This window comes from Lactuca serriola, chromosome 3 (assembly GCF_051521515.1).
Source record: "Lactuca serriola cultivar US96UC23 chromosome 3, Lser_US96UC23_V15, whole genome shotgun sequence".
Lineage (NCBI taxonomy): Eukaryota > Viridiplantae > Streptophyta > Magnoliopsida > Asterales > Asteraceae > Lactuca > Lactuca serriola.
In genome coordinates, this window is record NC_136410.1 from 236,640,251 (window position 1) to 236,664,953 (window position 24,703).

The 24,703-nt window shown below is 33.1% G+C and overlaps 2 protein-coding genes and 2 long non-coding RNA genes across 7 annotated transcripts; 1 reads left to right on the forward strand and 3 right to left on the reverse strand.

Moving 5' to 3' along the window:
* Positions 1 to 2,461: 2,461 nt before the first annotated feature.
* LOC145093738 (F-box protein AUF2-like) lies at positions 2,462 to 8,977 on the reverse strand. 3 transcript variants are annotated; one of them, XM_079031978.1, is made up of 2 exons: positions 7,957 to 8,977; positions 2,462 to 3,057 (listed from the first exon to the last, which is right to left on the reverse strand). In XM_079031978.1, the coding sequence occupies exon 1, from the start codon at positions 8,924 to 8,926 to the stop codon at positions 7,967 to 7,969; it is 960 nt and encodes a 319-aa protein (XP_078888104.1). In that variant the 5' UTR covers positions 8,927 to 8,977; the 3' UTR covers positions 2,462 to 3,057; positions 7,957 to 7,966. The 3 variants fall into 3 exon arrangements, with proteins under 3 accessions (XP_078888104.1, XP_078888103.1, XP_078888102.1); XM_079031977.1 differs by lacking the exon at positions 2,462 to 3,057 and adding an exon at positions 7,522 to 7,743; XM_079031976.1 differs by lacking the exon at positions 2,462 to 3,057 and adding an exon at positions 7,522 to 7,758 and having other exon boundaries at positions 7,957 to 8,976.
* A 4,607-nt stretch (positions 8,978 to 13,584) lies between these two features.
* LOC145093739 (F-box protein AUF1-like) lies at positions 13,585 to 15,957 on the reverse strand. The gene is made up of 2 exons (XM_079031980.1): positions 14,932 to 15,957; positions 13,585 to 14,425 (listed from the first exon to the last, which is right to left on the reverse strand). The coding sequence occupies exon 1, from the start codon at positions 15,920 to 15,922 to the stop codon at positions 14,942 to 14,944; it is 981 nt and encodes a 326-aa protein (XP_078888106.1). The 5' UTR covers positions 15,923 to 15,957; the 3' UTR covers positions 13,585 to 14,425; positions 14,932 to 14,941.
* Positions 15,958 to 18,188: 2,231 nt separating this feature from the next.
* Positions 18,189 to 20,933, reverse strand: LOC145094836 (uncharacterized). The gene is made up of 3 exons (XR_013703592.1): positions 20,560 to 20,933; positions 20,264 to 20,413; positions 18,189 to 20,167 (listed from the first exon to the last, which is right to left on the reverse strand). It is a non-coding gene; the product is annotated as an uncharacterized LOC145094836 (long non-coding RNA).
* A 1,670-nt stretch (positions 20,934 to 22,603) lies between these two features.
* LOC145093740 (uncharacterized) lies at positions 22,604 to 23,589 on the forward strand. 2 transcript variants are annotated; one of them, XR_013703037.1, is made up of 3 exons: positions 22,619 to 23,107; positions 23,257 to 23,304; positions 23,392 to 23,589. It is a non-coding gene; the product is annotated as an uncharacterized LOC145093740 (long non-coding RNA). The 2 variants fall into 2 exon arrangements; XR_013703036.1 differs by having other exon boundaries at positions 22,604 to 23,304.
* The last annotated feature ends 1,114 nt before the right edge of the window (positions 23,590 to 24,703 follow it).

Genomic DNA, 24,703 nt, shown 5'->3' on the forward strand with positions numbered 1-24,703 from the left:
AGTGAAAACTGCAGTTGGTCCCCTCCGTCCGATTTTGGCCGACAACTCCACTATTTTCCTTTGTGCTTACGTAATACTCCAATCTAAGGGAGGAGGGAGTCTTTCCCACTGAACCCACTGCGACATCAGCTTTTTTCTTTGATTTTTCTTCATCTTTCCGAACCCACAACACACGAAAATTCTATCTTTTTCAACCCACTCAACCCACTCAAATAAAAAACAATACTAAACAACTAAGGTACAAGTCTTAAAACATATGGTACAAGACAAAACGAGAGATAGAGAAAGTAGAGAGAGAGGATGAAGTGGGTTCGTGAAACCAATTAAACAATCTGCCGAAGAGGGAGTGGTATCGGCAGTAACTATATTGCTAATTAAGATTTTACCTTGATTATTTTGTATATATTTTTTTAATTAAGTGGGTTGAGTGGGTTGAGAAAGATAGGATTTCCGTGTGTTATAGGTTCGTAAAGATGAAGAAAAATCAAAGAGAAAAGCTGATGTGACAGTGGGTTCAGTGGATTCAGTGGGTTCAATGGGAATGACTCCCTCCTCCCTAAGGTAATGTTTTTAAGTGCTAAGTTTAATTCATCTCTAAAAAGTTTAACTTAGGTTTAGGGTTTGTAAGTTAGTTGAAATGTATAAAATATACCCTAGAATTCGTGAATTAGCCCTGAAATGTTGATGATATATGGTCGAAAATATCATAGGAGTAAATCCCCAGCATTATACTGGCCAATTTGTACAGGAACATAACATAATTTGACATGGATGACGAACTCACGGCGTGAATTCTTAGGAATTCACGACGTGAATTCTGGGCTGAACAGTTTTCTATTTCTTTTATTTCTAAACTTGTGGGTTGTTTCTTTTGGGTGTGTTTGTTACTTGTTTTTGCAGAAATGGGTCCTAGAAGGGAGGCACCTCTTGGAGTTGCGGGTTTACACCCATTTTATAATTTTCCCACAACAATGTCCCGCGACATCTTGACTCGATGGAACAACAAATTAGGGTGGCTCTACAACCGCGAGATTGTTGTTGCTCCTACAATCAATTGGACGTGGTTGAGGGAAGTCAGGCTCGTGGAAAGGTTGTCCCCATTTTTGAAAAAATATTTATTGGAGATGAATACTCGTTCACTTGTTCAGGTTGGCTCAACCTATTTCAAATCCAAGAGCGGGTGTATAAGGAATTTTGTGTTGAGTTTTTCTCAACAGTGACATTCCAAGAGATTGTCCAAGACCCACATTGGCCGCAAGCTTTGGTGTTCCGGTTGGGGGGGTGAGTACCGGGAGTGCAGCCTCGTTGAATTTGCTTGGAGAGTTGGACCATATGATCGACAAGAGGCAATGACTCCCGAATTTGGTATGTTCTTGAGCACGGCAGCTAGAGGATACACGGAGGGTGTCACTGGATATGTTTTCTGGCATAATATTGCGTCCGGAATGTTTAATTCCGGAGTGTCTCCCGAGAGTAGTATTCGGTCCCCTATCCATCGCTTACTCCACCATTTCATCACATTCTCCATCAATCATAGGAGGCAAGGAGATAAAGTAACAAAACAAAATTTATTCTTCTTATAGTGTATCTTGCAGCCCTGAGTGTGTTGCAACATTCCTTATTTTCTGGCACGTTTTCTGGTCGGGTTTGCAGCTAGTTCTCGCCCGGGGAGCCCCATTTGTGGAGGGCAATTTTTTACGCGTTTGGCCCGCCCGTATCATTTGGTTGTTCCTGATATTACTCGTTCCATGACTTGTGTGGATGAGCATGAGTTTGGCATGGGGTATTTGGAGACCATGCGGGTTGTCAGAAACTTTGGGTCGCTGATGTGCACGAAAGTACCCACTAATTTTAATATCTATAACCTAACAAACTTAGACTAACTATGCACTTATAGGCAGTGTACCTAGTCAGATTACAGTATAGCTTGGGTAAGTCGGGTGTCGATCACAGGGAACGGTGTTATTAATTTATATATTCACTACTAAATTAATCTAATTATTAATAAGCCAAAAAGGGTTTGTATCTAATTTTGCAAGTTTAGATAAACTTAATTCTTTAACAAAAACTCAATCAGTAAACAAAATACTTTTGTTAGTTCGAATCCACTTTCACTCAATGGTTATACATTAGTCAAGACTATTACCGTTGGTTACCAATTTAAGAAGTATTAGCAGTTTAGTTATAAACCTACTCATTATTAATCAATTCATGTAAATCTATGTATGGTCACACAATAGTTAACACATAATCAATTATTAAATAAGATTGGAGCTATGAAGATTAAGTATTCAAAACACACTTACAGTCATAATATGCGTTCTCTAACACAACTTAATTCGATGATTCAATTACTTATCTAAGATTGGTTTGATCTTAGCTCTAATAAACTAGTGTTCACTTTGTTATTAGGTATTCATATTCATGCAGATTTGTGTTCCCTAACTACACAGAACAAGAATTTAAAGCAATTAAATCACTAACTAAACATGCTAGGTAAAATCAATCAACACAAGCATATAACCAACAAATAAAGTCTAATCTAATGCATTCAAACCATGAGTTCCAGCTTCATCTAGCTAACAGAAGCAGCTGGATTTAGCTGGACATGTTAACAACTAAACAGTCAAAAGCTATAATCAAACACATGATAAATGTACCAAGTTTATAAAGCAAATTATGATCTTCCTCTTCTTTGGTGTTGAAAACCACTTCCAGATCTCTTTTTCCTCTGAAATTCGCCTTCTGGAATCTCTTTCTTCTGCCAAAAGTCTCCTTCATTCGTAATGACCAAGAGTGCATAAATATCCTCAAAAATCCCGCGGCACGTCGTGGCTATCTCTGCCACGACGTGGTTTCCAAGTTATCCGTATCGGGCAAGGACTCCTTCTTCACGTGATCTTTATCTTCTAAAATACTCATGTCACGTCGTGGTTGTCTCTGCCACGTCGTGGTTTTAGTAATTTCTGTGGATTTCTTCATCTCTTGTGTTTCAAGTCTCTAATGTTCTATATATTGTCACTTTTGGTCCCTCTCTTCGAAAATACTTCTAATTGACTGCAAATAACAATTTAAAGTCATAAGTATCATTATTCTAAACATATTATCAACTTATTAATAAAAATGTCAATAAATATTGCCTAAAAATAGGTATAAATATGGCAATATCAGTCGCATTGGGGAATAGTACCTTCAGATGATGAGGGTAATAAGGGTGATGAGCAGCTTGATACACAACCAGAATAACCACAACCGAGGCCGAGGCGTAGGAACGTAAGAGGAAGGGGAGAAAGAGGGAAACCAATGCATCCACTCGCATCCATGGTAGGAGCACCTTTTGGGGGTGATATGGCTGGTTATTTTGACCAGTTATCTTTGAGTGTCAACTGGATTGGGGGGACTATGGAGAACATGGTTCAGCATTTCCATGTGGATCAGCCGCCTCATTTGGGGTATCATTACCCAATTTGCCCAAGGTGGACGGAGTATCGAGGACATGGAGGCGATGGAGCGGGCACTAGCGGGGTGAACGAGGATGACGATGATGATTGATCGTTTATTTTAGTTTTGTTTGGTTTGGTTTTATTTTGTTTTTATTTGTTTAGGATTGTAAAACTAGTAAGATATTATGTTACTTTTCTCTTTCTTGGTTGTTATTTTTTTTTTTTCAGCATTGCTAGGAGCGCGTACAAAGGTTGTCGAGATATGAGTGCGTATGTGTTTAGCCGGGAGTGTTTAAAGTCGAGAGTCGAGACCCATAATTTAAATTAAGTGTGGGGTGAGTCAAGCGAGAAGAAAGTTAGAGAGAAGAGTTGAAATTAATAGGGTTAGAAGAGTCTTAATCCATTAAGATATGAGGTTGAAAATAAGAATTGAAAGAAATGTTTGAAGAAACATAATTCTGGAATTCCAGTTCTCACGTCGTGACTATTTTGTATTCACCTCGTGAGTCAGTATATGGTGACTTTCCAGAACCCGCTTCACATCGAATTCACGTCGTGAATCTTTATAAACTCACGTCGTGACTTTGTATTTTTCACAAAAGGAGTCTTATTTTTCCATATTCATTATGTGGTTTACCACCATTCTTTTTGGGATTATTATGAAGATAATCATGGCTCATTTTCTCTACCATGCAATGTGGCGTATGCTTTCCCACATTGTTTTGTCCATTCTGAACATTTTTCTCAAACTCTGTATTCAAGATGCACGTTTTCCGCACTTTTGGAGATGATCACGCCACTATCCCAGGGAGTTTGTTCCTTTTTCTCCCTTCTCTTAATTTTTATATTATTTTAAGCATATAATGGGAGCATTGTATGAAATAAGTATGGGGTAGGGGGTAGAAAAAGTAAATTGCTAGATAATTTGGTAAATTTTGAAATTTTTAATTTTTAATAATCAAATCTAGTAATAATAATTTGAACTGTAATTGCTAGTGTTATTGGGATGATCCGATAAGAGCTCAAATGTTTAGTTGAGCCAATACACGTTATAGTGCATTTGTGGCCTCCCTTATTTTAGTGAAATCATGGAACAAAAACATGACCCTGCTTAGTTTGAGGAATGCAAAATGTTTTGCAGCCTAAACTTGAAATGTATCCAGGAAAAATGTCTTAACCAATAAAGGTTGAAGTTAAGCGCCCCTGCTTAAGCATGTACGTTTTGAGTGAAAAAAAAAATTGAGTTGTACATGTAAAAAAAAAAGAGAGAGAGAGAAATTACTGAAAAAATTCTTGAAGAATTTTGGAGCTATCAAAGTATGAAGATCAAAGATCAAGGTTCTAAAGAATAAAAATTTGAAGATGCCAAAAAATTATGAAAGTTGTGAATTCAATGAAGTTAGAGGTTAAACATCAAACGAAAGAAGAATTCAAGAGCTCCAAGTTGTGGTATCTTCTAAAAAGTTGTAATTCTCTAGTTATGTATGCTTGGGTAGCTTTACAAAATATCTTGAGGTTAGAAAGCTCTCTAAGGATGGATTCGGAGGGTTGCATAAAACGAGCATTGTTCGAAAGAAGTGGGTAATTGTTTATGAAGATTATGAGTATTTAAAGTATGGGGGTCATTTAGGAAAAAAAAATGTAGACACAAATGCATGCGTTGAGGTCTTGGCATAATGGCTGAGCTGGAATTGGATTGTTTTATGTAATGCTAGTGATGAAGGTTTGAGTTTAAATAAGTAGATTTGCTTGAGGGCAAGCAAAGCCTAAGTGTAGGGTATTTTGATATTGTCATATATATATATATATATATATATATATATATATATATATATATATATATATATATATATATATATATATATATATATATGGTCATTTGCATAGGATGATGGTACTTATAAGGTTAAATTATATTTTGCAGCAAAAAAGAAGACATTTTGAATAAAAGGGACTAAAAGCGTTAAAGAATGAAACTTTGAAGGTTGAAGGCTTGAAAGACAAGAAAAACACCCAAAAAGATGTACTCACGACGTGAACATTTGATGATTCACGACGTGAATAAAGAGAGATAGAATATAAGCATCTGGGTGAAGGAATCCTTGACGATCACGATTACCTCAAATTCACGACGTGAGTTTTAAATTCTCACGACGTGAACGGTGAATTTGAAGGGAATATAAATATCTTTACCCATTACGATTAGAGGGACTTTTGGCTGGCTTAGGAGGATTCCTGGAGTCGAAATTCAGAGGAAAAGAAGTGGAAGCTAGTTTTAACACCTAGGAAGGAGAAGTTCATAATTTGTCTTTATAGATTGGTACAGTTAAACATGTTTTTTTATTATAGTTTTTGTTTGTTTAGCTGTTAATATGTCCAGCTAAATCTAGCTGCTTTTGTTAGCTAGATGAAGCCGGAACTCATGGTTTTAATGCATTAGACTTGACTTTACTTGTTGGTGATACGCTTGTGTTGATTGATTTTACATAGCATGCTTGAATTAATTATTTAATTGCTTTAAATTCTTGTTCTGTGTAGTTAGTGAACACAAATCTGCATGAATTTGAATACCTAATAATATAGTGAACACTAGTTTATTAGAGCTAAGATCAAACCAATCTTAGATAAGTAATTGAACCATTAAATTAAGTTGTGTTAGAGAACTCATATTATGACTGTAATCATGTTTTGATTAATCAATCTTTCATGACTCCAATCTTATTTAATAATTGATTATGTGTTAACTATTGTATGACCATAAATAGATTTATATGAATTGATTAATAATTAGTAGATTTGGAACTAAATTGTTAATACTTCCTTAATTGGTAACCAACAGTAATAGTCATAGCTAATGTATAACCATTGAGTGAAAACGGATTCGAACTAACAGAAGTGTTTTGTTTATTGATTGAGTTTTTGTTGAAGAATTAAGTTAGTCTGATCTTGTAAAATCAGATAAAAACCCCTTTTTAGCTCATTAGTAATTAGGTTAGTTTAGTAGTAAATAAATTAATTAGTCAACACCGTTCCCTGTGATCGACACCCAACTTACCAAACTATTCTATAATTCGACTAGGTACATTGCCTAGGTGCATTTTAGTTCGTTAGTTAGGTTATAAATTATAAAATTAGTGGGTACTACCGTGCACATCACCCACCACCACCACCCACCCACACACATACACACACACACACACCGACCGATCGGACATGACAAAGCAAAGCGTGCTCAACGTCATACAGACGAAGCTGATAGAAAGCAAAGTTCGACCAACACAATCTAATCACCCAACAAAAGGTTGATGTGCAACGTGAGCACTCGGAGTTTCTTGGTAAACAAGCGGAGGAAGATCAAATAGCGAAAGATTTAGCAATTCTCCAAACTAACGAAGAAAATATGAGATCACGACAAGTACGAATGCTCCAGAAAATGAAGGAGATGATCGAAAAGAAATATTTGGTTGACTAGTATATCGTTTTTATGTTTTTAGGACTGATTATTTTGTGTTCAATGGTTTTTTTTGGTGTGTAACGTTGTTTTAAGTTTTTAAATGTTATGGTTAATCTAGGATTTAATTAAATTGCATATTTCATTTTTTATAAATAATCTAACGTGAATGAAAATTTTGAAAAAATAAATAAATAAATAAATGTTGACATAGAAAGTTAAAGTGTTTTAACTGGTTATCCATTTCCTTTATTTGGTGTTATAACACCATTTTGAGATGACCTTTATTTGGTGTTATAACACCATTTTGAGATGACACATGTGAGATGACCCTTTTTGGGTATGATAACTAACTACACATCCACTGGTCTTAAACAATAATTTAGCCTTCAACCCTATTGGTACATTTTAAACAATAATTTCTTATATTTAGGAGATGTTTTGTAGAAAACCCAATGATTTAGTGTTTGAACCATTAAAATGGTCTAAATGATTAGGTGTTGTTGGGTAAGGTTGTTGAACAGATCTGTTGAATGAGAAAAATCACCATTTACCCTCAACAAAAACAACTTTCAAATGCATACTAGTCAATCAAAATCTACAGATTTTCAAAGTAACATTTATAAATTATATAAAGACCAATGTATCAATTCTATGTAATCTCAAAAAAAATCAAGTTTTATGGACACAAAACTAATCAAATGAGATTCAAGAAAACAAGAAAAGGAACCCCTCAACATCGCCTTCATTAACTTTCAAAGCAGAAACAACATTTAAAACTGTAAACCATGTCGACTTTATACTATACAACTTCATTTCATACGATTAAACAACTAATGAGCAGGTTCTCTGCATCCAAAAGACCTGAGTGTAAATATTAAATTGATCATAAGAACAAGTTCTAACTTGATAGATATTCAATTGCAATTTGAAAAGGATAAGAGTCGTAATATGCAACGTAATTGATTTGTTACTTCAAAAACAACTATAGACGTTAATGGAAATGTTTAATAAATAAAAAGATAAAACTTATAAGAGTATTATGAGGATCAGAGTATGGACCTGATTCATACTAAAGGCCTAAAGCATTAAGCATTTCCGTCTGCATAATCTCCTTCTCCAAAACATCCTTCACAGCTTCAGTATATGCAGCTTCTTCTTTATCTTCAAAACCATCTTCACTGTTCTTAAGAAAATCATTTCTACCCTGGATATCTTCCCTCTCAAATAGAGCACAAAATATACCCTTCATCACATACCCTGAAACTGGCAACTTCAAAACGGGAATGCAAGTTTCAGTCCCGATAAAAGAACCCTTTCGACTATTGATCTCGGCTTCCGAAGCTGAATGTACCCATTCCTTCACCTCATTGAGTTTTTCCCCACTCAGAGAAAGCCTCCCTTTTCTCCCTGAATCAGTAATGGAAACCTCTTCCAACATTGGTAGATCCTTAACGATGTTCATCAACATCTTATGCCACGCAATCACATCATTCAGACACCGATACGAAATGTCACGTTTTTTATTGATATGCTGTGCGATACTGATTAACTCGTTTTCTTCATCCACCTTTCCAATTTGATATATTCCATCATTATCACAAACATAATTCGGGGATAGAAATACAAACGACTCTACTCTGCTACCAAACTTAACCCTCCACTTGAACAGACAACGATTCTGGACAACTCTGTGATCGGAAAACGGAAGTTCGATGTATAAAGACTTCACTCCTGTAAACTTTCTCAAAAAGCCATGGGCGGATAGCTTAGGATGACATGGCCTACTTTGGGAGATATCACCGACGGGGTTCTTATTGGGAATGTTAGGGTCTTTGAAAGGAGCGGTGAAGGAAACGGCATCGACTTCAAGTACAATCGAGGAGAAACGTTTGGAAAGCAGGTAACAAAAGCATAGGCTTCTCAAATCGATTATTTTGTTTAATATTTGGAGGATAATTTCATCTGGTAAACGATTGATTGAAGACGAATCATCTGCATCTCTTTCTCGGGATTTCTTGGGGTTCCTCATTTTACAGAGAAAGTGTGCTCATCGGACACTGTAACCCTAATCGTCCTCCGGTTAAATTTAAAGTTTTTTTTTTTTTTTTTTTCCAGGGATGCTAGGATTATCTTTTTAGCTTATTGTTTATAGCTTATTTGTGGTGGAAATAAGCGATAAGCATGGGAGGGGATGCTTATTAAAATTAACTTATTTTGCTTAATAAGCTGGATTTTATCCAACATTCAAATTAGCTTATTGTGGGAATAAGCAATAAGCACCTTTTTTTTTCTATCCGAACACCCCTAAATATTAAGTTTAGTTATAATTTTTTTTTGTGTTATGGAAGGTGCTTGTTGTTTTAATTTTTATTGAGGTTGGTCTCTGACCCAAATGAAATGATTTATTTACTTTTTTATTTTCTATTTTCTACTTTTTTTTAATTAATTATAATTTATTTAATTTAAAAAAGAAAGAAAATAAACCCTCTCCCCACTCTCCTTTTCTTCACCGGTTAACACCCTCCATCTTACTTCTCACCACCATCGGTCAATGCTGCCACCACCGGACATCCGTCGACACCGAACCTCCATCGTCACCGGAACTAAGATAACCTCCACCGAGAATCAGATCACCATCGTCCGCGACTCACCACAACTTCGGATCACCACCAGAAAACACCTTCATCATCAACGATCCACCACCATAACCTTTTTTCAAATAGGCACCCTTACCATCCTTTGCTAGCCACATCTAATACCATCTCCCATCATACCGTTGTCCACCTACAAAAACCCACACCTCTATTTCCACCAATTTTGTAATGTCCCTAAATTCTATAATAAAATTTTCATTTAAGATAAGTTTAACCAATTAATTCCCTTACATAAATCAATAAGTGACATTCATTTGAGTTAAAATCATAGGGTTATCAGAGTTGAATTCACAAAACTACGAAAAACCATAATCTTCTATGTGTGTACAATCTCGTTGAGCCCTTCACACGAACAACCTGCAAAATATTTTAATCCACAAGTGTAACATAAAGCTTAATGAGTTCTCCAGTATACCACATATTTCACCATACATACAATGCATACAAGCAAAGTCCTCAGCCCTAGCGCCGAAGTCTCACAGACATATAACATATATAACAAGCCCAACCTTAGGGAGTATATGGGACCAACCCAGACTCCATTGTCAGGGGCCACACCAAAGCTTCATGTTCTGGTACTATGAAGATTGTTAGTTAACCAGAAATTAATCCTAATTATGATGAAGCAAAAAGGAAGAATGATGAGGAGTTTGAAAGGTTGAAACATTTACTAATTTAAATGGATCAGAACGAAGCGGAGAAAAGGAGAAGGAAGCAGTTGAACTTACACCGAAGGCACTTTGGCATGAATGGAATTATGAAGGAATGATGGATGATGCCATCAAGAACGTTGAAAAATATTGGCTAAATCCAAGATCATCATTAGCTTTGGAGAATAAAGTTGATTGTCAATTGGATTTTTCGATGACAGCAAGAGCCCTTTTGTTCAGATGTTTTCGAAAAACTTATGGTGTTGCAATAAACAATGGAGTCACAAACAAGAATCTTTTTGAATTCTACTCTCGCAATCAAATCCACAATACGATGTCTGGAGTTTTAAAAAGATAACTACAATTGTAGACTACGAAGCTGAGAGCGTAATGAACGATGAGTTCATTAACTACAAGTTTAAAGCATTGCGAGGGAGCAACAATGAAGAGTTCATATTTTCTTTTGCAGATCTGCCTATCATGAATCCTCATAACTATGTTACCAACTTTTCTACTTAACCCTACGTTTTGATCTGACTCTAGTCAACCAATCTATAATTCATAAAATCGAGTGATACAAGCATATTAAGATAGAATGATCATCTAACTCTAATAATACTCAACAAAAAATAGAAAAGATAATTACTTTAACACATAAGGATCTTATCAAACAATAATAATAAATAAACGACTAGATTAAATCCAAAATCATGAAATCAACACATAGGTTCAAGGTTCAACTATTCTAAACGAAAGTAAAGAGTTTTTAGCTCATAACAAAGTAAAAACATACATAAATTCCTAGTAAAATTTGCTATACATGATTGAACAAAGCAAACTAAATGATTAAACGCATTTTGACTCTTAATCTCTTCAATTCTCTCTCTCTCTCTCTCTCTCTCTCTCTCTCTCTCTCTCTCTCTCTCTCTCTCTCTCTCTCTCTGGGTTCTTTAGTCGTCAAAGTTTGAGTAATAATCGATGTATCCTCCAGGGAATGAAAGAGGTTTGTAAATCTAATTTTTTCAAAAATCATGTCACCATGCTATGGTGATGTGATTGCCACGGCGTGGTGTCGTCTCATCTGCGCACCTCCAAGTAATCCGTGTTGTACTCTATTCGGTAAGCATATCGACAATGAGACCTCACCGTGGTGTGGTAAGTGTTTTGCCACGATGTGGTTTTCATAAGTTGTTGACTTTTTGCTCAGATTGTTTCCAACTTCCCAACTTCCAACACAACACTTCAACTCCTTTGATATGTCCGATGCTACAAAACAAATTTTAAACATTAGAAATATCAAATATCTCGACTAAGACAAAGTGTAGCTAAAATTTATAAGATCATATAAAATATTAAAATATATGACTAAATATGGCGATATCATAACATAACTTAAAAATATTTGTCAAAACTTTTAGAATAATAAAATATCAAATATTATATAACGTTGCGGTTAGATAATCTTTTAGACAAAACTACAAAATTGGTCCTTGTGGTTTGCGAAAAAACTTTGGATAGGGTCCAAAACGTTTTCAACCTGCATGGAAGGTCTAAAATCAAAAACTTCTTGTAATTTTGGTCCAAAAAATCTTAAAAAGACTATTATGCCCTTTTGTTTTCTTTTTATCATTTCTTTTTTACTTTTCTTTATTATTTTATTAATATTAAAAATAATATAAACCCCCACACAAGACACACACTTTCTTTCTCTCTCTCTCACTCACCCTCTCTCTCTCTCTCTCTCTCTATATATATATATATATATATATATATATATATATATCGTTCAATTTCCTCAAAACTTATAACGAAAATATGAAGTTTCAATCAGTTCGCAAACATAGTTTCCATTAGATTCACTAACAATTTGGGTGCAAGTTCAAGGCTACAGCTCTCCGTATTCAAGTGATATCGGAGGAGTAAGCCAATAACCCAATGAGTTCTCAAAATAATAAAAAAAAAACGGATCAAAGGGGAAGGGGGAGAGTGTTTCGTGGCTTCTACCTGTGAGAATGAATGATATGTAATCGATTTATCCCTATCTTCTTTCCAACCAGATTGTACGCACAAAGAGACCCCCAAAAAAAACTTGGGTGTTGAATTTTTTTGCCCACCTTCAAGAACAAACGATCATGGATGGGAATTGAAGCTTATATTCAGAAATTTGAAATATATGCTGAAATCCCTAAACAGTTGAACTCGTCCCTCATTCTTTATGCTAGACTGATGATGATTTGGTGGTTTGGTGTTCCAAAGGTACAAATCTAAGCTGATCCCCTACCAGATAAGAATCACCATTTATACCCTTATTCTTCACCATCTTCACCTGAAACTCTTGATAAAAAAAGAGAGAGAATAGCCTTCAATGATTTACACCCATAATCCTTTGTTCTTCACAACTTTTTTACACCCATCAAAACATGCGATCGATTCAGAGTGAGAAGAAAAGAAACTGACCTAATTCTTTCAGATAATGATCTTCACACACACTTGGAGGATCGATTGCGTGGGTAATCGTTTTACTGAAGTGTAGTTGGGTATCATGAGTAATTGTTTGATTTTCTACAAGAAGTATTAAGAGAGAGAGAGAGAGAGAGAGAGAGAGAGAGAGAGAGAGAGAGAGAGATTATATTATTTTTAATATTAATAAAATAAGAAAGAAATTAAAAGAAATGTAAAAAAAACAAAACAAAAGGGCATAATAGTCTTTTTTAGATTTTTTGGACCAAAATTACAGTAAGTTTTTGATTTTGGACTTTCCATGTAGGTTGAAAACGTTTTGGAACCTATCCAAAGTTTTTCGCAAACCACAAGGACCAATTTTATAGTTTTGTCTAATCTTTTATCATTTTTTTGTAACTAGATATGTAAAATTGTTATGTTTTCTAGTTTTGGAAAAAATACACGACAAAGTTATTTTTTAGTTTTATTATATGGCATTAAGTGTATTCATATTGTACTATTTTTATTTTGTTTAATTATAATGTCAAGTAACTTTTTAAAAACATGATGTGTTAGTTAAAAATTAAATTATATGAGTGGGGTTAAAAAAACATTTAAGAAAGATAAATGATAAATTGTTTAATTTTAGAAAGGAAAATTCAAAAAATTAACCTTCACAAACTATTTGATAAAAGTTATTTGTCAAATAAAAGTAAGTGGAAAAATAAGGTGAAAAAAAATAAAAAACTTTTGAGAGTTAATAATTAAAGATGCTCTAATTTATTAAACAAAATGTTATTAACTTAAATCATCTCCAATCATTTACCATTTTAAAAGCTCTTATGAAAATATCTAATTTACCCCACATCTTTGGAAAAATCTTTGAGAATATTTTATAAAGCTTTCTCATATAATTTGTTAGTATTAAGCATATGTAATACTTCTATATTTAAAAATTACTAGACAATGACATTAAATACAAGAAATATATTACAATACATGTAATTAATCAAAATCTACAAATTTTCAAAGTAACATTTTATAAATTAACTTTCAAAGCAGAAACAACATTTAAAACTGTAACCACGTCCGCTTTATACTATACAACTTCATTCCATACGATTAACCAACCAATGAGCAGCTTCTGTGCATCCAAAAGCTTTAATGCCTCTAACATGTTGCCGAGCTTAATATGCAACCTAATTGAGGCCCTGTTTGATTTAAGTCTGATCGAGTCCGGTCAGACAAAAATGTCTTACTCGGTCAGATCAATGTGGGTCAGCGTGTTTGATATGTGAAATAAGACCATGAGACTCAGTCAGCACCCTCTGACTCGGTAAGTAAAATGAAAGTAGCTGACTCAGTCCTCTTTGTTTTCTTCACAGTTTTGCCCTTTGCATCACACATCCATTGACATTCCAGCTAACACAAAACCGAACATATATATGCCATTTTCACGCACACAAGAACCAGGAAACCCACCACAAACACCACGACCCATGTTCATCCTTTTAAACCCAACCAAAAAATGGCATCTTCATGAGAGAGAATGAGAGGGGGGCACCCTTTTACCTGTTGATCGAGTTCAGGAGGATTGAAAATTGAGATCGATTGAAGTTGAGATTTGTAGTCACCTACCTGTTCTTCCCCCACCGATAGGGAATAAAAGTTGAGATTTGTAGTGGTGGTGTTATCATGATCGATGGTTCAGGGAGGCATGGAGGTTCCATGGAAAAGAGCTGCAACTTTTTTATGGAGATTGGGTGATATCCCATTCTCTCTCTAGAATTGAATGAAAGGGAAAGTGAAAAGAAAATAAAGGGTAGGTATTAATTTATTAAAAGGAGGTTGAAAATATCACCGACATGTGATTGGGTTCTTCACATGCCTATTACATTTAGCTATATTATTGTTTTTAAAACAAATAAAATTTATTGTTCCTTAAAAGTGTTAATTTTTAAATGATATGGAGGTAATTCATGCATTACATTTGGACCTTTTATTTATTTAATGATATTTGTCGAAGTTAAATTTGCATGCAAAAAGATATATTTTAGCTTACATAAATAAAATAAAAGAGTAAAGTTGTCAATTTTCTCATTTAGCACAGTCAGTCAGAAATATAATCAAACAATATTATTTCAATCAGAAACAGATGCAGTAAGAACTTCTCGGACAGTAACTACCAAACAGCCCCTGATTTTCCATTTCAAGAAGAAAAAACTATGGTAGAAAATAATTGATTAAGATATGGAACTTATAAGAATATTGAGGTTCAGACAATGCACCTGATTCATACTACATAAACCTATGCATGATTCCCTTATGCTTTTCCAAAATCTCCATCATAGCTTCGGTATATGCAGCCTCTTCTTTATCTTCAAAACCACCATTTTCACTGTTCATAAGAAAATCATTTCCACCCTGGAAACCATTCATCTCAATTACACCAAAATATATCCCCTTCATCACGTACCCTGAAACTGGCAACTTCAAAACCGGAATATAACAGTTATTTACTATATCAGGAACCTCTACACGATTGAACACAGTTTCCGAAGTTGAATGTACCCATTCCTTCACCCCACTGAGTTTTTTCCCACTCAGAGAAAGCCTCCCTCTTCCCCTGGAATCAGTAACAGAAACCTCTTCTAACAATGGCAGATCCTTAACCAAGTACAACATCATCATATGCCTAGCCGTCACATCCTTCAGACACTGATACGGAATGCGACGTCTTTTGTTTTCATCTTCATCCCCATTTCCATTGAGATATAATCCATCGTTATCAGAAATTGAATTCGGGAACAGAAATATAATCGATTCGATTCTGTTACCAAACTTAACCTTCCACTTTAACAAACGATTATCGACAGCACGAAGACCCGAAGATAGAAGTTCGATACATAAGGACTTCACTCCTTTAAACTTGATCAAAAACCTATAGGCAGATAGAAACGACTCACCGTATAACGACGAAATGATACGCGCAAACGACGAACTTGGGGCGACATCACTGACGGTGTTCTTATTGGAAATGCGAGGGTTTGAGAGAGGAGAAGCGAAGGAAATCGCATCGACTTCAAGTACAATCGAGGAGAAACGTCTGGAAACCAGATAGCAAAAGCAAAGGGTTTTTAAATCGATTAATCTGTTTAATATTTGGAGGATGATTTCATCTGGTAAACGACTGATTGAAGACCAATCATTTGCATATCCTTCGCGGGATTTCTCGAGGTTTCTCAATTTTTTGAGACAGAAAATCGACGGTGTGCTCATCGCACATTGTAACCCTGATCATCCTCCTGTTAACTTTTATATTGATGACAAAAAAGGTGCTCTTTTTCGCACGATTAAGCGTGTAAATGTGATAGTTACTTTAAAAAAAATCCACCATTTGTAATATTTAATTAATTTTCTACAATAAAGTTCTCTCCTCAGTTTAGTCTTTTAGATGATGTTACTTTTTATTATACATTAAATACGCTTGTATTTTTATTAATTTTTTTCCTATCGAACCTTATGCATTTTAAAATTTTAGTTTATATCATTACTATAATATAAAAAAGTCTTTTTTTTTCTTTATTCTTCATTATTATATATATATATATATATATATATATATATATATATATATATATATATTGTTTTGAATATTGTTTTGAAATAAAGCGTGTTTAACAAAAGTAGCTGATAGCTAGAAGTAGATAGCGGGTAACTGTTAGCAGGTAGCGGATAACATGTAGCAAGTAGCTGGTAGCGAAAAACTGTAATTTTTACTTGTTATATGAGTGTTATATATATATATATATATATATATATATATATATATATATATATATTGTTTTGAATATTGTTTTGAAATAAAGCGTGTTTAACAATAGTAGCTGATAGCTAGAAGTGGATAGCGGGTAACTGTTAGCAGGTAGCGGATAACATGTAGCAAGTAGCTGGTAGCAAAAAACTGTAACTTTTACTTGTTATATGTTAGGTTAAAACCCGTGGAAACCACGGGTAATAAAAAAATGATATTGATGATTAAAAATAATTATGAAACATCAAATTTTTATTAAAATTTTATTAAATTAAGTTAATGATTTTGATAGAAGGGATATAAATTTGAATAAAGTGTAAAAAAAAAAAAAAAAAAAAAAAAAACAATCAATCATGCAAATAACATTGATATACAAAAATTTTAATATAACAAAAACGTAATAAAAATAAATTAACAAAACACAATAAATTTAAAATATTCTTTAGTGCTCTCATGTAAACATAAACCCCTTATGTTTATTAATTTTAACTTTTATTGTTTTGAGATTCTTTACCGCTCTCATGTAAATGTAAACCCCTCTTGTTTATCCATATTGGTCTTCCTCATATTTAACAAATATAATAAATTCTTACTAATTAAAATAAAAAGCCTCTTACACATACAAATTTTGTTAACCTTGTATCTTATAATGTAGGGCCTCCAAAGTCAAATTCAAAACCGAGAGTAAACCCTTCCCCTCAATTCCTATCAATTATCATATCCAAACAACAAACCAAAAAGCATATTGTGAAAATTTTCAATTTTGACATTATTGTTTTAAACAAACACATTTCCTTCAAGAATGAACAACATAAATACTTTTATAATAAAAACTAAACAAGTTAGGTTACATTGTTATCCAAATTAATTGGTTACCAATAAAACCTAATAAATAGAAAATAAAATAATGGGTGAACATGATTTCTGACTTCTAAGCTTGTCTTAATCTTAATATATTAAGTTTGTACTTTAATTAGTTTTTAGAACACACTAATTTTGGAAGTGAGATTGATTATATCGGTTCTTAAGATTTTGAAACCGGTCTATAAATCACTTGAAATTCTCCGGTTTCTAGATATTTAAAAGTATTTTATTCTCAAAAGTTTAAATAAATTAACATTCCTAATTTGATGTAAGTATAAGAAGAATGAGTTGGTTTTGCAAAAAAAATGTTTACATGTTTGGTAATCAGTGATATCATCATCCATTATTAACATCAAATTTATGAACACCAAGTAGAAGAAGATGAGCTCATACTTCGCACACCAACAAATAACAAAAGCATTGGGATATTATAACAGACTGAAAAGTGAAAGTGTCTATATTTCTTGTATTTAGCCTAAACTTGTAAGGATAGATGCAAGAAATAGAAACACACTTTGACTTATTTGGACGATATTTTTCAAAGTACAATGTTGTAATAGGAAAAGTAAAGTAGAATGCTATTATTAAAAATAATTTAAAAGTATATTATTATTATTTTAATCTAACCAAATAAAGGGCTAAATGCAAGATAAATAATAAAAAATGGTTACGTTGGTACATAATATGTTTGTAACTCATGATTTTTTTTTTTTTTTTTTTTTTTTTTTTTTTTTTTTTTTGGATTAGGATTAAATAAATTATGTTTAAAATAGATTTTAAAAAAATCCTATCACGCTTTACTATCTTCCTTCCAAGCAGTTCAAATTAATCATACATTTACACTGTAATAATCAAATTTAACTCATGTCGTCTTAAAATGATAGAAATAATTTTAAATTTTAAAGCAAGTGTAAAATCATTGACGCTGAAATTAATTCTTAACTAAAAATTTACTCTTTAGCTTCTTTTACCTTTGTTTAAAACATACAACCAAAATCACAGTAGACACACAATCCATACCCAATAGTCTTTTTTGAGTTTTTGTAGTCTTTGGCATATAGGTTGACCCACTTCTTCACACACCTAAAAATCAACAAACAAATTTCAATCAACAATAAAAAAAATTAAGCAAATATGTGGATGAATATGCTCTAACTGAGTTAAAATTTCTAAGTAGAATGCTATAATAAAGAGGAATAAAAATAAGATGCTATAATAAACAAATCAGCATAAGTAATTAAGTATGTTGCTAATTCTTGCATTTAACTCTAAAAATTAGTAAACAAAGATAATTTAGAGAAGTACTTAAAAGTGGATAACCTTAGGAGTTTGTTATAGAAGTATGTATTGAAAAGATATGCAAATTTGCTTATATGTTTTCTGATGATGTCATCTGTTGAAGATATCTAGCCAAAAAAAAGCAAGTCATGTAGGCTACTTGGACATATTTTTGAAGGGTATATATGTAAAATACTTTTTTTAATTGTTAAAAGATGAAATTATAAATTTACCGTATATAAAAGTTCATGATAGTTGATGAAATGTATGTCTGAGGAGTAAGACAAGTCATAACTCTATAAATAACTTCAACTAAATCCCGGTCATCCTTGTCAACTCAGAAGCCAAGGGTAATATGGTAAATAAATGGAAATATGCTTAGAATCGTAACAAGAAAAGTATGTTAAGTGATAAATATCCAATTTATTAGAGGAGATTGTGTGGTTCACCTTCAAGGGTAGTAGAATATAACTTCTTGCATACCGAAAACGAAAATTTCATCAAATACATTGACTGTATTTGATTGTAATATATTTTAAAAAAATGAAAAAATGTACCTATCATCTAATATTTCCACAACATGCTTCTTGTAAGCTGATAGCTAAGGTGAAATGAAAAGAAATATATAATGTCAGGTTTATTTAAATGGATTAAAAAGATATAGGTTATATAAAAGGCTTAGCAAACTGACAAGCCGTTCTTCCTACCTGTTTAATTAAAAATCCAGAATCAAAGGTCAGTCATATACTCCACTCTATAAACCGAGTGATACTGGTCACTTTGAGTTTAAAGAAAAAGATGATAGCTTCATTTTTGGCTGCCAATTGTAAGTATGAAACTAAAGAAACCACAATCCAACTTGGAAATTGACAGAGAAATCATTTGTTTTCATTCCTTATCATTTCTCTTCCATCAATTTCAAATATGTTGTCATGAATTCGATTTCATATTCTTTGTATAACTATAAATATGGAATCATAATGAAACTAAAAATTGGGTAAACTTTGAAAGATAGAAAACTGTAAGGATTGAAGAAAGAATTTACCTTGATAACAGACATTTGATCACCAAAAATTAAGAATATACCCATTTAAAGTATCACGAATATAATTTGTATTGATGGCAATTAGCTCAGTCATTTGTAATGCATGATTTTAAGGGTAGAATTGAATGGAATAAAAAAATATGTAGATTTTTTAGCGGGCATACCTTAAATTGAGGGCTGCAATCTTGAAATTTGAATCGGTAATGAAATGATTTTTCAACAATCATAGCTAATTGAAATCAAAGAGCTTCACAAGGTTCTGACTCATAATCATCTTCTAATAAATAAACATACTGAATTTATTCAACTGAGTTGCAAAAGAGCTGGCCTATTTGCATCACAACTATTGTTCCCATCATACTTATTAATTATGAAAATAAGACTAACAACCCTAATCAAAACAAACCACAGAGAAAAGATAAGAATTACCTCTCTTTATAAAAATTGAAATCTTACTTATGTCTCCTAAGTGGAAGATACTTTCGCAACTCTAGCTGAAACCTGCAATCTAGGTGGAAATCACCTAAAAATAGTGCACAGATGAAATTTTAACAAACTAAAACAGGAAAAAATAATCCCATTTGAGTTAAAAATATGCATAAATAAGCCATTCACAAACCTTTGCCTTTGCTCCGTCATCTTCTCTAAAGAATTCACCTAAACTTTATCAAATTTTAAAAATAGGTTGACCCATTTTTTGACCATATCTTTGACAGAGAGCTCAACCGGGAAGAGGGATGAGGATAGAATGTGCTTAACTGCGTCTGGTCTGTAAATGGAAAAATTCAGAGTCCAAAACCGTAATCTTAGCAAATAAAATACTAAAAATACTTCAATTTCATCCAAAAAAAATACTGAAAAGACTTCAATTTCATCCCTCCTGGAAACGTCAAAGGGAAGGGTAGAAAGACAAACCTAAATGGTGTAGACGACGCCATAGCTTCATGACCTAGACATCGCCTTGAATCCAGAGAAGAAGAATAAGGATTACCATTAACCATTGATCAGATCGAGGGTTTGAATGGGACAAGTATTGAACCGAATTTTACCATAGAAGCCCTGCTCCATCAATTTCAATTTTGGATAGCTTATGTTTTGTAAAAAAAAATTTATCGTGATTTCAAAACAGATTAAGAATTGTTGAATTCAAAAAATCAGGGATCAGATAAGGAAACACTACAGAAAATCAGGAAGAGAATGAAGACCGGAAGATAAGTAGAGCACCGATTCAAATCCCTCATTTTTGGATTTTAAACAGGTGAAGATCATGTTCCTGATTTTGCTGAAGGATGAGTAGAATTGACCAAATGGTAATTTCGGGAATTCACTTAGGAAAAAGAGTGGGAAAAATCGATTTAGGGAGGCTTATTGATTGCCACGTGGCAAAAATGGTTTTATTTATTAGGTACAAATGTTTTACTTATCTATTGTGTACATGTATAATTGATTATCGACCAATCATTTTACTTATTTTAAGAAAGTAATTAATGCATATTAAATGCTGAAGATGTAATTAATATCCATTATATCTTCAACATGTAATATGCATTAATTACTTTATTAAAATAACTAAAATGATTGGTTCAGAATCAATCATACATGCACACAATGGATGGTGAAAACAAAATAACCTATATATATATATATATATATATATATATATATATATATATATATATATATATATATATATATACTAATTTTAAAGCCCCTAAAAAACAGTACTATGTTCCTAGACCACCTCTAATTTTGTTTTTTGTTTTTATTATTATTTTTTTTTAATATTTGCAGGAAGCACAATTGTTTTAAAGTGCTGGAGCTTTTCTCTTTCCTAGTTTGTTCAAATCCACGTGTTTTGATGCCTAACAACAAGATGCTCCACCGTTATTGTCACCCACTATGAATGAGATTAGTGTCACCGATGCTTACTCGAGTCGCCTACCACTTATCTGTTTCTTCTCCTCCCACCGTCACTTCTTCTACCATCTCTTCTACAGTGCTCTTTGTATTCTAGATTGTTCCAATTTTTTTCCACTTGAACTCGCTTCACTATCTTCCATAACTGCAGAAACATCTTTCTCAGAGGGTGTTTGTTTTATCTTTTAAACCAACTTTTAGCCTTTATCTTTTCGTAAAAGTTAAAAAGGAACCAAAAGATGTTTGGCAAAGGGAAAATATATTTTAAAAACAACTTTTCATAAAGAAGAAAAATGAGCATTTTGAAAAGTCACGGAACGTGACTTTTTGTAACTTTTGAAGCCTTTAAAACTGAAATTACTTTTATACCCCCAACTACCCTAATCCCAATTACCCTTTTTAGTCACTTTACATGTAAAAGTTAAACCAAACACTTTCTAAAAACAATTTTTGGCTTTTACTTCTTAAAAGCTAATCCAAACACATTTTTAAAAACATCTTTTGTAAAAATTCTTTTTACAAAAAAGTCCAAAAAGAACTTTTTGAAGTTAAAAAGATATCCCAAACACCCTCCTCAACATAGCTCACGGTCGACTGATTGGATTTTGTCTTCCATCCACTTTTAAACAATCATCTCCCTTCTGCACAATGTTTTGAAACCCGAGTTGACCCGACCGGTTCAACCGGTTGGACCGTGACCCGAGGTAAAAGACGGGTCAATTAAAAACGGTTTTTTGTAAAAATACGGACCGGATCGAACCGGACGGGTTTCCCTTGAACCGCGGTTCGACCGCTTATGTTGAACCGGTTAAAACCGGGTTGACCCATTTTAATAGGGTTTGAATAGTTGGATACAAATAGCGAACACTAAAACAACGAGTCTTTTGCAATTTCTTTAATGTTTTTCAATATTTAAACTTTGTGGACATCAAATTATTGGTTTTATATGTTTATGCATTATGTAGGAAAATAAAAATATATAAAAAATAGAAAAATACAATAAACTGGGTTGACGCGTGAACAGTTCGTCACACCGGTCAACTAAAAACACAGGTGTTAAAACATTGCTTCTGCAGCGCCTTCTCCTATCCTTTCTCCTGATTTCTTCATGACTCATCACTTTCACAAGGTGGAATTTGAAAAGTCCATTACAAATAAACCTTACTTGCAACCCTAATCGTAACACAGATACGTTCACTATTATTTTTCTTCAAGGTTTTTAAACAGTTTCTTTGTTTATTTTCTGTAAAGCGTCTGTGTAAGTGGGAAAGATGGTCGGAAAGGGTGGGAAGGGTCTATTGGCCGGAAAAACTCCGGCGGGTGCAACAACAAACAAGGGTAAAGATAAGAAGACTCCGGTTTCCCCATCTGCTGATTTCCCCATTGACCGATTCGTGAATACTGAAGATGACACACTCACACTGGTCGACAGGAAGTCAGGAAGTATTGAAGCCAGATCTTGACGCAAGCAATGTAATGCTTTAATGGTTTGAATGATTTTCTATTTGCCGATTTCTCGATTTTCCGTTTTCACTACACATCAGGGGTAAGTGAAATAACGCTTTTTCCATTTGCTATATAATCACAAACTCCCAAAACTCTGTTTCTAGGGTTTCACATTCCACATAGCAAAACTCCCAATTATTTCCTTAGAGAAAATCAATATTTTCTGATTTATATTGACTTTTTTCATAGCCAAAGGTTTATACATACAAGGCGTATTCTCAGTACTTCTTACAAATGGTATTGAAATTCTACATTTACTAATATAATTTTTTTATGACTGTCCAGAAATATTTAAAAGTGACTTGAATTTGACTTGATTTTCAGGTTGTTGTTGTTGGGTGCTCTGCAGAATCGTTTCTTCAAAGAATTTAGATTGAAAGCCACAAATTATGGTAGCTTGAAAAAGAGGAAAAACCATACTCAATTTTACGGATATTGTTGATGTTGTACTCTTAGAATGACCTCATAATGGAATATTTGTATAAGAGACTTTGTTGTTATAGTAAATGTTTTCATCATGCATATACTTATTTATCTATTCATACATATTCGTGACAGTGTTTTCTACATTACAAGAAGTTAGGTAATTTAGTTGAAATTGACTAATTTGCTATTCATATTGTATTCATTGGTTTTCCTTTATTTGAGTCTTCAAGAAAATGGGTTTTTTGTACACAAGTTTCTTCATTGGGTTTCCTTTTATTTAATACCCCTAATTTATTTTTTTGGCCATTGAAGTCTATAGGTTCATTTCATACATAAATGAGAGTTGGTTCATCGACGATTACAGTTTATTGAATGATAGTAGCCATCTACAAAATATTAATATGATTTAGTTATGCTGATTTCATACATGGATGATGGAAAAGGATATTTGATTATTAATAGAGAGGTAGGCACAATAAACACATAAGTATTTTAGATTTTTTTTCTTGATGTATGGTACTCACTATGAATATTTTGTTACAATGTGTTAGTGTAGACATAGAGGATTTGGAAAATACACCAAAAGCTGAATTTTAAAGATACTTTAAACTGACAAATTTGAAGAATGAGGTGTTATTTCTGAATATTGCTTTAGATTTTATTTATCTGGTACCCGATATGCATCCTTTATCATAAGATTACTTACTTCACTTGATTTTTGAAGCTTTCTTTATATATTATAAGAGATTTACAAAATAAAGTTTTTCCCATTTTGTAGAGACACTAATATTGGAATGACCAAAGAGGAACTAATAGACTATCTTGGAACCATTGCTCAAAGTGGATCTTCAAAGTTATAGAATGCATTGAAGATACTTTTTCTTTTTTTATATAATTCATCAACAACTATGAGTTAAACAAATACAATTTTTAATAATTTTGTGTAGGAGAACAAGGATGTTAGAAATGATAACAATTTGATTTGTGAATTTCGTGTTGGGTTCAATTCAACTTTTTTGGTTGCTGAAAATGTCTTTAATACCCTTTTACCCTTTTATTATTTTCTAAAGTTTTCATTACATAGATTCTAAATATTTTATAACAACGGGTGAATTTTTCTACCAAGAGTCCAAGTTCAGACAAGAAATACATTTGGGAAGCAGCAGCTGAGACGTAGTTCATATGTAATTAGAGAAGAAATTGATTTGTG